Source organism: Ursus maritimus, unplaced genomic scaffold (assembly GCF_017311325.1).
Source record: "Ursus maritimus isolate PB19 unplaced genomic scaffold, ASM1731132v1 scaffold_17, whole genome shotgun sequence".
Classification (NCBI taxonomy): domain Eukaryota; kingdom Metazoa; phylum Chordata; class Mammalia; order Carnivora; family Ursidae; genus Ursus; species Ursus maritimus.
The window spans coordinates 43658222-43671860 of record NW_024424119.1 but is presented as its reverse complement, the minus strand read 5'-3'; the positions used below and the strand labels follow the sequence as shown (position 1 = coordinate 43671860).

At 52.8% G+C, this 13639-nt stretch overlaps 1 protein-coding gene across 1 annotated transcript in view; it reads left to right on the top strand.

Annotated features, from left to right (window-relative positions):
- The first annotated feature begins 1560 nt into the window (after window positions 1-1560).
- The window catches only part of ASTN2 (astrotactin 2), an 844435-nt gene continuing 832356 nt past the window's right edge, over window positions 1561-13639 (top strand). The window contains 2 exon segments of the mRNA XM_040631793.1: window positions 1561-1848; window positions 1851-1998. Of these exon segments, the coding sequence (XP_040487727.1) occupies window positions 1561-1848; window positions 1851-1998 (436 nt within the window).

The following is a 13639-nucleotide window of genomic DNA, read 5'->3' as shown; positions in this document are numbered from 1 at the left end:
TGCCTAGCACTCGGAGAATGCTTCATAAGCAGTATTAAGTCCAAGGTCACAACATAGGGTTTGATTTTTCCTTCTTTTCAGTCTTCTGCCTCTATCCAAAGTCATAAAACAGTAAATAAAATGTGAAGGGAGAGGGAAAAAAGCAATTCGTGTGAAGGGTTAAAGACAGAAAGGAGAAAAGAGGCAGAAGAGGGAAGAACTAAGAAGAGAGAAGTTAGTGCCCAGAGACCCCACGAAAAGTGCAGATGGGCAAGCAATATAGTGAGATGGGAAATGTCTCTCAAATTATAGGGAGGAAGCATTTATAAGATTAAAGTCAAGATGAGGAGGAATGAAATGAGTGGAGAGATGAAAGAAAAAACGAGGACACACGAAGAAAGGTGAGGGGGGTGGGGAAGGGGGCTGCTGGAGCCCTGGATCCCGGAAGAGGGGATGGCTCCCTGGAGGGTCCAGGTATGTGGGTCAGAGGGAATCAGCCCAAGGCCAACGGCTGCCATTGTTGTCTGAGGGCCTAGGTTCACAGATCAACTTGAATGTAGGAGAAGGACTGGGGTAAAGAATTGGTGAACAGACCCTTCCTCTGAATGGGGCAGAGGGTACAGGAGCCCGTGGGAGCCAGAAGCAGAGTAGTAGGTCTCTACCTCGCACCCTTTTCAGGAATTTCACACAGAGAACAGAAGCAGCCAAGTAGAGCTGCTCCAAGCTCAGAGTTGGGATCCAAAATACAAGCGGGAGAGTGGGCGGGCTTGCAGGGCGGCAGCTAGGGGGCCAGAGCTTCCTGGCCAGAGTCAATTTGGGGGCTAGAGGGTGGAGTGTGACACCCCTCAGCCTGTAAGCGTTTAATGCAGCCGCGGAGGCCTGGGTAGGGGAGGTAGGTGGGATCCTGGTGTCCGGGGATTGAATAGGTGTGTGTTGTGGGCAAGCGGGTGGGGAGGGGGCTCTGAGATTATAAGGAATTATTCAGGGACGAGAAAAGGGTACAGGACTTGCTATTGGGTTTGTGGGGAGACAAAGTTAAGTCTTGGCCACCAAGAGGCGCCCCCACCCCCAGGAGGGCGGGGCTTGGAGCCAGGAAGGGCGAAGGCGTGCCCCCAGGTGCAGCCAGAGGGTTGAGCCAGGGGTGGAGTGGAGCGGGGCGAGCTGGGTTGAGCCTGGAGGAATTAGAGGAGGCGCGAGGGGTCCTTAAGTCTTAAGAATTTGGAGAGGGGTGGTGTGGCTACAGAACATTGTGAGGGTGGCATTGGGGGATCCTGGGAAAGGAGAGGGGGCGACTGGGATTTGCACGCGGCCGGGCGGAGCCTCCGGAACGCCCGGGGTCTGAGGGGGGGAACCAGGGAGGGGGGCGGGCGGCGGGGCCCGGGGAGGCGGCGCGGGGGGGCGGTCCAGGGCCGTTCGGGAGGCGGAGCCGGGAGCTGGGGGCTGCTGGCGAGCGGCTCCCACGGCTCCTTAGCTCCGGCGTCCTGGTTAGCTCGGGCGTCCGCCGCCGCCGCCGCCGCTTCCTCTCCTTCCTCCTCCTTCACCGCCGCCGCCGCCGCTCGCAGCACCGCAGCCCCTCCCGCCATGGCCGCCGCCGGCGCCCGGCTCAGCCCCGGCCCCAGCTCGGGGCTCCGGGGGCGGCTGAGGCTCGGCTTCCACCCGGCGCCGCCGCCGCCGCTGCTGCTGCTGTTCCTGTTCCTGCTGCCGCCGCGGCCGTTGCTGGCCGGCGCCACTGCCGCCGCCTCGCGGGAGCCCGACAGCCCATGCCGGCTCAAGACCGTCACGGTGTCCACGCTGCCCGCCCTGCGGGAGAGCGACATCGGCTGGAGCGGCGCCCGCGCCGGGGCCGGGACTGGGACCGGGGCCGGAGCCGAGCCGCCGCGGCCGCGTCCTCGGGCTCAGCCGGCTCCGCGGGCACCGCCGCGGAGTCGCGCCTCCTGCTCTTTGTGCGTAACGAGCTGCCGGGGCGCATCGCGGTGCAAGACGACCTGGACAACACCGAGCTGCCCTTCTTCACCCTGGGTAAGGCTGGGCGCCGGCACACGCGCGATCCCAAGGAGCCGGGAGCCCCTAAGTGAAGCCGGACGGGTGGGGGCGCCCTGGGGATCCCCGCCCCGGGCTGCCCTGAGCGGGGTTGGGAGAGGGCACCCGAGGGGCCCGGAGGGCGTACAGGTGGTTGTAAAGCAGTATGGGCAGGAGGTCCCCAAGAGCGCTCGGCGGGAGCTCGGGGGCGTGCCAACACTCCCGCAGTGGGGACCTGTCCCCCCGTCTCTCAGACTAGGCGTTGAGCTCTGCCGTGATCCATCCCCGGACGCCGGAAAACCCAGATGGCTGAGTGTGCTCGAGCTGGGGACCCGGGTGGTCCAGCCGCCCGCTGCTCTTCCGGGCACGGTCACCGGCCGCCCGCGGTTCCCGCCCCCTCACTCTCGCCTCGGAGTTGGAGGCTCCGCTCTTCCCAATATTTTCTGAAGAATCGGAGCAGAGAAGCTCCGTGTGGCATCACCAACCCGCATAAACTCGGTCTCCGTGTGGGTTGCGTGACCTTGGCCAAGTCGCTTCCCCTCTCTGGGCCTCAGTTTTGGCTATCTGTGAAATGGGGATTGAGTGATTTCTGAGGAGTGGGCTTCTGAGCCCGAGGTCTCCACTTCCAGATTCTCTGATTCTCCCCCCACCCTATCGCAGTCGCATTTCTATCCCCTTCCCAGGGGAGAGCAGGTTTGTCCTCGCAGCCCACTCGGCTAATAATAATAACTTAAAGGCGATAAAACGGAAGGGAAGAGGGAAAGGGTGGGGGTGGGGGTGGGGGCTCAAATGGAAAAGTTAATCGGAAAGTTCGCCAGCAGCTTGCTGCCTGCTGGTTCCCAGCGCCAATCCCGGAGGAGTCGGCCCTTGCGAGGAGCTGTAGGAAGCGCGGCTGATTTCCCACCCGGGTAATTGATAGCTTAATTATCTCGGAGAGCGTTTACAAAAATGTTCCCCCTTAGCTCTCCCGCGCTCGCGAATCGCTCGCTCTCCTCCCCTTTTGGGGGCGCGGGGCGCGATTGGTTGTCGGAGTCTGGCCAACAACAGCTCCTGGAAGGCGCCGGGGGCTCGCGCGGAGACTCCCGAGCTCTTCTTCCCCGGATCCGTGCCTTCTCGGGATCCGGCTCGGCTCTGGCATCTCGCGGGTGAAGCGCCTTCGGGATCCCGGCTTGAACCTCCGAGGTTAACTCTTTGCTTGCCTGAGAAGCCCCAAAGACTAATCAGTAGACTAGAAGCCTCTCTCCTGGGAGCCATAATATTTTTAAATGCATTTTTGTGACCCTCGCCCCCCTTCCCTTTCACGCTGGCCTCCTCTGGAGATTTGAGGGAGTGCCAGGCCCGCTCGTGGTCGCTGGTTGAGCGTCGGGTTTCTGGCCCCTAGGCTCTCCCCAGCTGGCTGTAACCTGAGCCAGCTGAGCTTTCCGGGAGGCGCGGCGGGGAGCGCCTTGCAGGTTCCCTGGGGACTTCCCGCGGCGGCGCGTCTAGCGTGTGACACACACTCCCAAGCGCGCGCGCACACACACACACGGACACACACATGCACACACACACACACACACACACACACACACAACCACTAGCTCTTCCCACGTGCACCTGTGGGCCCGCCCATTTCCAGGGAAGGGGATGAGGTGGAGATGGGGTTCCTTAGGGCGAAAGGCTAACCTTGGGCTTAGGGCTAACTCCTACCACCTCCTTGAAGGGAAGGGTCCTTCTGGAGCCACGGAGGGTTCCGTTCAGCACCACTTCCAATTCCACCCTTCCTCTTCCACCCTCGTGATCTCTTCACTCCAGGGTGCCCTGAGTGGTCAGGAGTGGGCCTCTTCCTAAAGGGCTGTTCAAATAGGGCGTAAAGGGGGACATTCTTGGGTATGGCAGAACTTGGGAGCAAGGACCCCCCCAGAGCATTCAAATTCCACGAGGATGTGGAGGACCGGCCCAGTTAGCTGTAGGAGTCGCCTGAAGCTGAGTGGGGAGCTGAGCGAGGAGCTGGAAGTCTTGAATCCCCTGGGACCCCTGCTTCGGCTGGAGAGTCAGTCCCCTGGTGCCCTCCACTTGGAGCCTTCCGCCTTCTCTGACGCACAGCAGCTGAGCCTGGCGGCTGGGGACTGCCTGCTGAGGAGTGGGGGGTTGCTGTCCCCCTTGGCAGCTCTGAGCCCTTTGGAAGTGTGTAGGGAATTGTATCCCGCCTCCTTCTTTTCCCCCCAGCGCCCTGGACTGGCAGCTCAAGGAGCTCCCTCCAGGGATTTGGCTAGCGAGGTAGTCACCAGATGGCCGAGTGTAGCAGGAGCTGTGTAGGGAGACGTGGGTTTTTTATTTGTGTTGGTCTTCCACTGTTTGCACGTAAACATGGAGTGCACAATGAGCTCTGGGAGGGCCAGGCTGGCTGCAAACGAGGGCCGAGGGCCGGTGTGTGTGTGTGGGGACGGGGCTGGGGGCGGGGGTACTATGAGTCCTTTATGGCCTTACCATTCCCAGGGTACCAGGGTAGCTCCATCCCATCATTTCATCCCCAGACCTTTTCAACAGCCTTGCCTAGTGTTTGTCTCCCATGTGTTGAGCGACTCTTTCACTACTACTTCCTGGCCAGTTCAAGGGATTTGGAGATGGCACGCACCAGGGTTGCCTATGCAGTGAGTAAATGCCAAATCCTGCCACTAGTGGGGTGTGTGGAGCCACCACTAGGGGGTGATAGTGTCTGCCAAAGCCCTCGGGCTATGCTTGGGTGGTGGACTCGAGTTGGTGGTTGAAAAATGTTCCTGGCATGAAAGAGGGGGGTGAATAAAAAAATAAAAGATACAATCCCCATTTTATTGTCAGTCTAGTTGGAGGACTTCAAGGTTATTTTGCCCACATTGCCTACCATCTCCATTCACCAAGGTCACCCGCATACCTGGCCCTGTCTCCCTCCATTCTGCCTCTCTTATTTGAGTTATTGGCTCTATTATTGATAATGTCTGTTCATAGTTCTCCTCTCCTATTGTGTTCCAACCTGCTTTATGTAGGTGGACGTTTACCCCAGAGCTGAACTTTCCCCCAGGTTTCGGTGTCTGGGCTTCTTTAGAATCTCATTATAAGTCAATGGCACTGAAAAAGTGAATTTCCTTGGAAGTGAACAAGGGATAACAAATAGTTATTGTATCTTTAATGAGGTGCTAAGAGGTTTACTGTTGCCTTTTATTATTAATTCACATAAAATATATGAAGTGGGCATTTCTGCTATTCCCATTTTACAGATTAAGGAAGCATTTTTGGAGAGGTCAGGTGCCTAGTCCAAGGTCACACTGTGGGGAAAAGGCAGACCTGGTGCTGGAATCTTGTTCTACCAGATAGCTACGTTCTTGGTAGTTGCGTATTGGCAAATATGCATTGGCCTACATATGGTTACATTTATGTAGGGCATGGTGCGGGGTCCTGGAGAGAAATACACTAGTCATTAACATGGCAAGAACATTTCTCCAAAGGAATAGCAGCTACACTCGGGTGCTAACATATGAGAGTTTGAAAGTAAGTTATGACCTTCGATGACCCTGCCAGCACAAAGTTCCATGACTCATGGGATATCAGGGGGCATTTTATGTCATGGTGCCAATGAGTGATGGAGATTACACATTCTGTAACATCAGGGAGGGAACACATGTCTGTAGATTCAGAGAAGCCTGGGGAAACTTCCAGAAAGGAAAAAAAAAAATTGATGCCTTAGGATACGGTGGAAGAGAGGTCGGAACTCCAATGCAGCTTGGGAACTTAGTGTTGGTTTGGATCTGGAAATCTCAGCTGTGGCCCACTGTGACCTTGAACAAGTCATTTATCTCCAGAGCTTCAGTTCTTTGTGCTGTAATATGAGTGGGTAGAGAAGCCCTAAAATAATCCTTCAGTGTAGAGATTCTATGAACTCGAAGTGCCCTGATGCACTCTGTTACTCTGACTCGCTCCTCTTGTTTCTCACTGTCTCCTTTCTTTTGCTGGTAACACAGGGTGTTGGGAAGGACTGATTGAAAAGAAAGAATTTGCACAGGAGCAGCTGCCGGTACAGGGCTTCAGAGGGGAACCTGCACATCACTCAGTCCTCATTTGCCCCCAGGCAGCCCTGGAGTCTGCTTGTGGATTTAGCTTTCATGCCCACAGGTAGGGAAATGGCATCCTTCTTCCTGCACTTGACAGTGGCCGGGCTGGACTGTTTACCACCAGCCTTGATTCAGCAAAAGGGAGAAAAAGAGATAAAATGGAGGAAGCACTCATTGTCACCTTTTCTTTCTAAGTTGCCTTGGCATATATAACCCACAGCTGAGGAGTGTGCTCTGTATTTGGGGGAGGGCACGCAAAGAAGGAAAGCCCATGCAGTAGCATGTCTAAATGTACCTGAATGGGTAGATCTGGTCTGCAAAGATTCCTTAAAATACAAACAAAGAGCGCAAAAGAGAAAAACCTCTTGGAAGGAATGAGGGTTCAGGCACCAAATCAGAAGGGTTGCTAGAAGTAGGGAGTGTAGCCTACAAAGGACAGTTCAGAAAGGGTAGGAAGAGCTGCCTTCACATGTCAGCAGGGAATGAGGAATGTGCTTTTTTCTGTCTGATTCAAAAGGGGCAAATGCGTGGGGATGGAGTTCAGCCCCCACAGGGGGATGGTTCCCAGGGAGCTGTGCAGAACTCCGCATCCTGACCCCTAATGATTATAGGATTCGCGAAGCCTTCCAGTAGAGACTACACAGCGCCCCGGCAGGCATTTGGAGACAGAACCCAAGCCCTGGGAGACAGTGAGGCTATTTGCCCTTTTTGGTTTCTGATTTGATTTTGAAGGTTGATGCCAATGATTAACAGGGAGAAACAAAAAACAACCAGATACAGATAGTAGTAATCTGGGTCTTCTGTAGGGATTTCTGACCACAGAATATTCATTAAAACCAATTCCAGTGTTCTTTTCTGTATGGGCTAGAGAGAGAGAAAGAGAGATTGTGGGGTGGATAAGAGGGAGAATTTGATATCTTCAAACAAAGCTAGGTTTAAAAAATATATATGTTATTTTCTCAGTTGGGCACCAGGTCCCTTATCACTAAATAAAGTATTTGAGTGGCACTTAGACTTTGAGGTCCCATCCTGCTGTGATGGTCCAGGTTTTGGGGGTATTGTAAATAAGGGTCCCAGTCGGGGGGGTGTTCAGTGGTCTCTGATCTGAGTCTTCTAACTCTTTCCACTCACTTCCCTCACTCGACCCCAGCCTCTTGCCAGCTCAAACCTGATAAAATATATTTAATAATCAGGGCAGATAGAGATGTATTGTCTGCCCTCGGAAAGTACCAAGTTGCTGAGAGGGCAGTGGGGCAGGGAGCGAGGTGGATTTCTTTCGGCTGTGTTACAGAGGCTCGTTCGGTCAAGGCTAGCCAGATTTGCTGTTTCGGGGGGTCAGTGACACCCACTGAGATAGCAGGGCTCTGCAGGCTTTGGTGTGACCCACAGCTTGGTCGTTTTCCTGAACTGGGCCCTCAGGCTGTAAGAGCGTTCTATAATTTTAATTTACAGCAAGTTTGGCAGGTTTGAAATGGCCTCTGGCAAGCAAACGCTCCTGCTTCTCACCTCCTTGCTTTGCTGTAAATTTGGCCCTGACTGCCACAGGATGGTGTGGACACGTGTGCATCGCAGAGAGAAGGATGGGGAGTGACAGTGACTTCTTTGGGTGAAGAACTTTGACTACGACCATTCGTGCTCACAGCATCACAGCATCTCAGAGCACACAGTATTTTATATGGTAACATGGGGGCCCAGACTGGGGAAGAAACGTACTTGAGGACCAGCAGTTCAAACTTGGACCCAGTGGTCTTGGGTCCCACTCTGTGCTTCTTTCCATTACCCTGGACTTTGAACACGTGGCTCTGGGTTTAAACCCACCCCAGGGTCTGAAACCAGGCTGAACATCATCGAGTGCTCCACTCTTTCCTCTCCCAACAACAAAACCAAACCAAAACCCCCCCCCCAAACCAAAAATCTATGGAGAAAAATATCCCCAGGGAAACTGAATTTGTTCTCCTGCCCAAGTACCCAGCTGGTTGGCTCCAGTCTCTCCCGAGAACCGGAGCTGATAGGTTTTTGTTCTGGGGGAGGAGGAAGCCTCATTGCTTTTTACTCCAGCTGCTTTTGGGGGTGAGCAGAAGAAGCCTGCTCTTTTCCAGGAAAGGAAGGAAAGTCGGATTTAACCTTAAGGTGGAGCAGCATTGCGGGCAGGCTTCTTTAACAGAGCTCATGCTTCCCCAAGTTCTCTCACTGACCAGCTAGTGGCAACAGAAGATTAGCTATAGTGAGCGAGCGAGCGACAGGGCTGGTTTCTCTCCCTTCCAGCAGAGCTCGCAGCCTTCCTGCCCTGGAAGGAGGCAGGCGGCAGTGCTTGGCAGGGCAACCTCTACTCTCCATTGCTAGCGCTCGGGTTTCTCCGGCTCTTTGCTGTTGTCTGCGGCTCTCCTGGATGACAGCCCCCGTAAAGACTTCCCTTTGGATTGGAAGGGGGATGGGTGGTGACTACACAACATAAAGACTCAGGCCTGAGACATTTGTAGCTTCCCCGCTGAAGTGCTAGAACACGCCGGCAGCCCAGTCGGTGAGTCGAACATCGACGAGGCTGCTGTAGGGTGTGCACTGTCCAGGTTTTCACCTGCAGGGGATCGCCATAGCCCCTGGCAGGCTCAGACCTCAGCGCTTCTCTCCACTACAATTTTAGCAGTCAACTCAATGGTCTGTTCGCCTCCACTCTTACCCGGTCTAATCTACCATCTGTACTTGCAGACAGAGTGATTTCATTAAAAGCTCAGATCTGATCTTGGCTGTTCTCTCCTAAAGTACCTCACTGGTTCCTCACAGTTCTTAGCATGGAGTTCAAGCTTCTTATTGTGGTCCAAGGTCCACGATCAGACTCTGCCCGGAGTGCCCTATGGTAAGAACCTTCCCTTCTTGTTTGGTAACTTTGCCCCTCCACGCCCCAGGAAAATTCCGTCTTACCTTTCAAGACTGAATTTATTTTTTTATTTTTTTAAAGATTTTATTTATTTGAGAGACAGAGAGAAAGAGCAGTGGGGAGGGGCAGTGATAGAGGGAGAAGAAGACTTCCCGCTGAGCTGGGAGCCCGACCCCAGGACCTCAGGATCAGACGCTTCCCCGACTGAGCCACCCAGGTGCCCCTGAAGACTGAATTTAAATATCACCTTATCTTTGCAGCCTCTCCCGACCTCCCACTGGAGTTGCACACTTGAGCCTTGGGGTTTAGTATCAGTGTAAAAGAGGACTCTAACAATGACTGGCCCCTTAACTGAGCACCTACAATATGCTAAGCACTGTCCCAGGTGCTTAGCAGAGAACAAAAGACAGAGATTCCTGTATTCAGAGAGCTCATATATAGAAGTGAGTGTGTGGGTGGGTGGGTGGTGAGCAGGGGATGATAACAAGGCACATAATAAATAAGAAAATTATGTAGTATGTGAGGACATGATAAATACTATGAACAAAAGAAAATTAAATACAAGGGAAATTTTGGAAATGAGGAGATGGGTTTTCATATTAAATAGAGAGGAGTGAGAGGAGCTTATTGAGAATGTAGGAGTAGATCCAAGACTTGCAGGTAATGAAGGAGTTAGCCAAGCAGATAGATAGGAGAAAGGCATTCCAGACAGAGAACCACTCTGGAGCACTCCTGGAATGCCCAAGGCCTGGCAAGAAGGCCAGTGCATCCACAGTGGAGTGAGCAGGGGGAGGCAGGACAGGACAGGAGAGGACGTGGGGAGGCACCCAGGGCCATACAGACCACTGTTGGGGGTTTTGCTTTCACTGTGAATGAAGTGGAGAGCCCGGCAGGATTTTAAGCAAAAGAGTATCAACATCTGAGTTATGCTTGAAAAGACTTACTTAGACTTCTCTGTACAGAAGCAAAGATGGAAGCAGGCAGGTCTATAGGAGTCGGTTCAGGTGAGGGATGATGGCGCCTTGGCCTACAGTAAGAGTCCATACGGGGCAAACCTGGAGAGGTGCTGGCATTCCACTCATCCGTCTTAATATCTGAGCTGAAACGCCACCTCTTCCATAGAGTCTTCCCTCTTCTGAGCTCCCATAGCCATTCCCTCTACCTTCTCCTAGATCCCTATTATTCTGGGGGTGTTGATGGGGTGAATAATGCAGTCAGTATGATTGGAGGAAAGTGTGTTGGGTTTAGGGAAGACCTCTTGAGAATCATGACAGGCAGATAAGGGATTGGAACCTTTGCATTGTGGCAAACAGAGAGGCACTGAATGTTTTGGGCAAGATGATACACCATGGTTTGGGGATCGCCAAACAAAACCCTTTTATGTAAAGATGGGGAAATCGAGGTCACGTTGCAAGGCAGTGGTGAAGCAGGAACTGGATCTCAGTCTACTGAGTCCTGGTGCAGTGTATCTCCTCCCACCTTGGGGAAGGGCAGCTGGGCCACTAGGGATGGGGGGGACCTGGTGTTCCAGGTGTTATAATTCTGGCATGGAGCAGGCTATGAGAGCGTTTATTGAACATGTACTGTGCCCCAGGTGTCATGCTGCTACAACTGTTACCTCATTCTGTCTTCTCCACAGTGCTGAAGACCAGATTCACCCCATGTTTTAGGTGAGCACTGAGGCTCAGAGAAGTTAAGGAGTATGCCCAAGACCGCACAGCTGTTACACGGCTGTGCAGGGTCCAAACCCGGGGTCTGCCTGGTTCTACACCCCGTGCTCTCTCGCATCCCAGGCTGCACAGGCCTAGGAGGGCTCCTGAGTTTTCATCTGACAACCTCTCTTACTTTTTTCTCTTCCTGTTCTCATTACCAAGAAGTTGCAGTCGTTTCTCTATCGGAACTTCAGGTGTGACAGCCTCACAGACCCAAAGGACTGAGCACCTTGTTTCTGCGCTGCCAGGAGCTGACTCAGCATCTCCCCAGGCCCTTCGGCTCCGTGCCACTTTGCCAAGAGAGCAGCAGGCCTTGTCTCATTTTCTCTAGATGCCACTCATTATCCCTGGACTACTCCAGAAGCAAATACCTACATTTCTGTGCCTCCGTGACTCTCCCCTTTCCCTCCTTCCTCCCCCCACCTTTCCTTACTCCTCTCCCTTCTTCCTTTTCTACTCCCCTCTTCTCCCAATGCTTAGGGAATTCCCTCCTTGTGCTAGGCATAGTGTTATATTGGGGGACCTGTTATCTAGTCCTTTTAGGCACGTGGTAAAGCTCTATGTTATCTTTCTAGAAATTGCCAGAGCATCCATTGTCAGAGGCACAGCCCCCTTTGGACCAGGTGCACTTCCTTGGCACTCCTCCTCTCCACCACTAGTTGAGTTTTGTCCACCGAGCACCTAATTTTTTTTTTTTTTTTAAGATTTTATTTATTTATTTGAAAGAGCGTGAGCAAGAGAGAAAGAAGGAACGGGAGAGGGGCAGAGGGAGAGAGAGAAGCAGATTCCCCGCCAAGCAGGAGGTGGCAGCCCAGCAGCCCCATGTGGGGCTCAATCCCAGGACCCTGGGATCATGACCTGAGCTGAAGGCAGACTCTTAACCAACTGAGCCACCAGGCGTCCCACCACCTAGTCCATCTTAGCAGCATCACGCAGTTTTTATGTCCCCACCTTGAGAATGGAAGTTACATGGCATTTTCTATACATATGGGATATATATATAATAGTATATGATATTTAGATATATCAGAATGCTATAAAAATCCAAATAGTGTCTCCTTTTCCTAGAATGTTAGGACCGGGTAAAATAAAGCCTCTGCGATCCAGCCCAACTCCCTCATTTACCTGGCAAAGAGAAGGACATTTTCCAAGGTCCCAGGTCTAATACATAGCAAAATCCAGGCTCCAGCCCAGCTCCTCTAACTGAGAGGCAGTGTGCTGGGTGGGGGGGGGGGGGGGGGGACAGGCACTAGCTCTAAAGACCCAGAGCCCCCGGCTTAAGTCCTAGATGCACTGCTTCACTGCTGACGTCTATATGAGCCTGAGCCTGTTTGCTCATCGGTAAAGTGAAGATAATAAGCACTTCTCTGGGTTGCTGTGATCATTATTTTTGGAGAGCCCTCCATAAACTAGATTTTCATTAGTGCCTAGCATCGTGCTCAGTCTATACTTACACTAAGCCTCTGAGCCTTACAGAGATGGTGTGTGCAAAGCCCCCTAGCACCCTAGTCTGGTAGGGTTTTTGCTCTATGCCTCTTAGCCACCTGGAATCCTTTTTTGGAAGGAGGTGGAGGTATGAATAAATAATGAATGCAAACTCCTTTTCCTTTCCCCCTCCTTCTACTCCAGCAGGCCCTGCTTACACCTCTCTCCTCCCCCACCTCCCCTTCTCCTTCCAGCAAGGCAAGAAAGGATGATATTGACCATTGATCTGTGCTCCTTCTCCAAAAGCAGGGGGAAGCCAGGAACTCCAGGGTTGTCTGAGGACAGCTTGGACAGAGAGGCTCTTAGAGCCTAAGTCTGAGAGGTGGGTGTCGGAGGAGGCAATCGGGGCAGAATTCTCTCCCTTCTGGTGGTGGCTGGCTGACAAAGCCTTGCTCTCAAGCACCCAGGAAAGCCACGAGTGGCTTTGCAAGCAGCCGAAAAGGGAAGGAACATTTCCATTAGCAGAATCAGCAGTAAAGAGATTTCCAGTCACAGTAATAGCTGCATTTGGGGGAATCATTTCAGTGGTGACTGTGGGCAGAGGAGGGAAGGGGGGTGGGTGGCAAGGAAAGTCACAGAGACATCTGGTCTACTTGTACCAAGCTGAGAGACAGCACCCAAGGAGAACCAGGCGCCAAACACAGAGTGACTGTTTGGGAGTTGGGCTGGTGGTTGTACGAACATTCCGGACCTTTCGTTTCCCTCCAAATGGACAGAGCTCCCTCCTCAGGAGTCCCCACGGGAGGCTGCACCCTCACACTATCGCTTCGGGTCTGATTACTCGGGTTCCTCTTTTCAAGATTTCAGAGCCAGCAGCAGCTTCCTAGGCTCTTGGGATTTCTAAGAGGGAAAGCTCCCAGATTATTTAGCCCAGTTTCCCCTGAAGTTAACTACTCATTAGAATTACTTTGGAACCCAGTCTCCTGCTCCTAGACTCACTGAGGCCCCTGGAGGGGCCTGGGAATCTATACCTTAACAATGGTACCAACTCCTTAGTATGTCCCCTCAAGGACCTGCATCAGTGGCCCCTGGCTACCTCTTCAGCCTCACCTCCTGACATTCCTCAGGGCACTTGATGGCCTAGCCTTGCTGACAGCTTGCAGATTTCTGAAGGCACCAGGAACAGTGCCCCCACCTGACCCTGGTATGGAAATGCTATTCTCTCGGCTTACAGTGCTTTTCCTGTCCCTGATTAACCTGGCCAACTCCTAGCCTTAACTCGGCTATATTACCTCCTCTGAGCAATCTCTCTCTCCTCCGAGGCTTAGATAGAGATTTTTCCCCCCACAAATACTCATACCCTCCTCTTAGGGTTGCCATACTTTGTGAATAAAAATAGACAAAAAAAAAAAATTAAATAAAATAGAGGATGCTCAGTCAAACTTGAATTTCAGACAACAAATACTTGCTCAGTAGAATTATGTCCCGTGCAGTATTGGGACATAGTTGTACTTAAAGTGACTTTCTGAGGATCAGAAATTCAAATTTAACTGGGCAGCCTG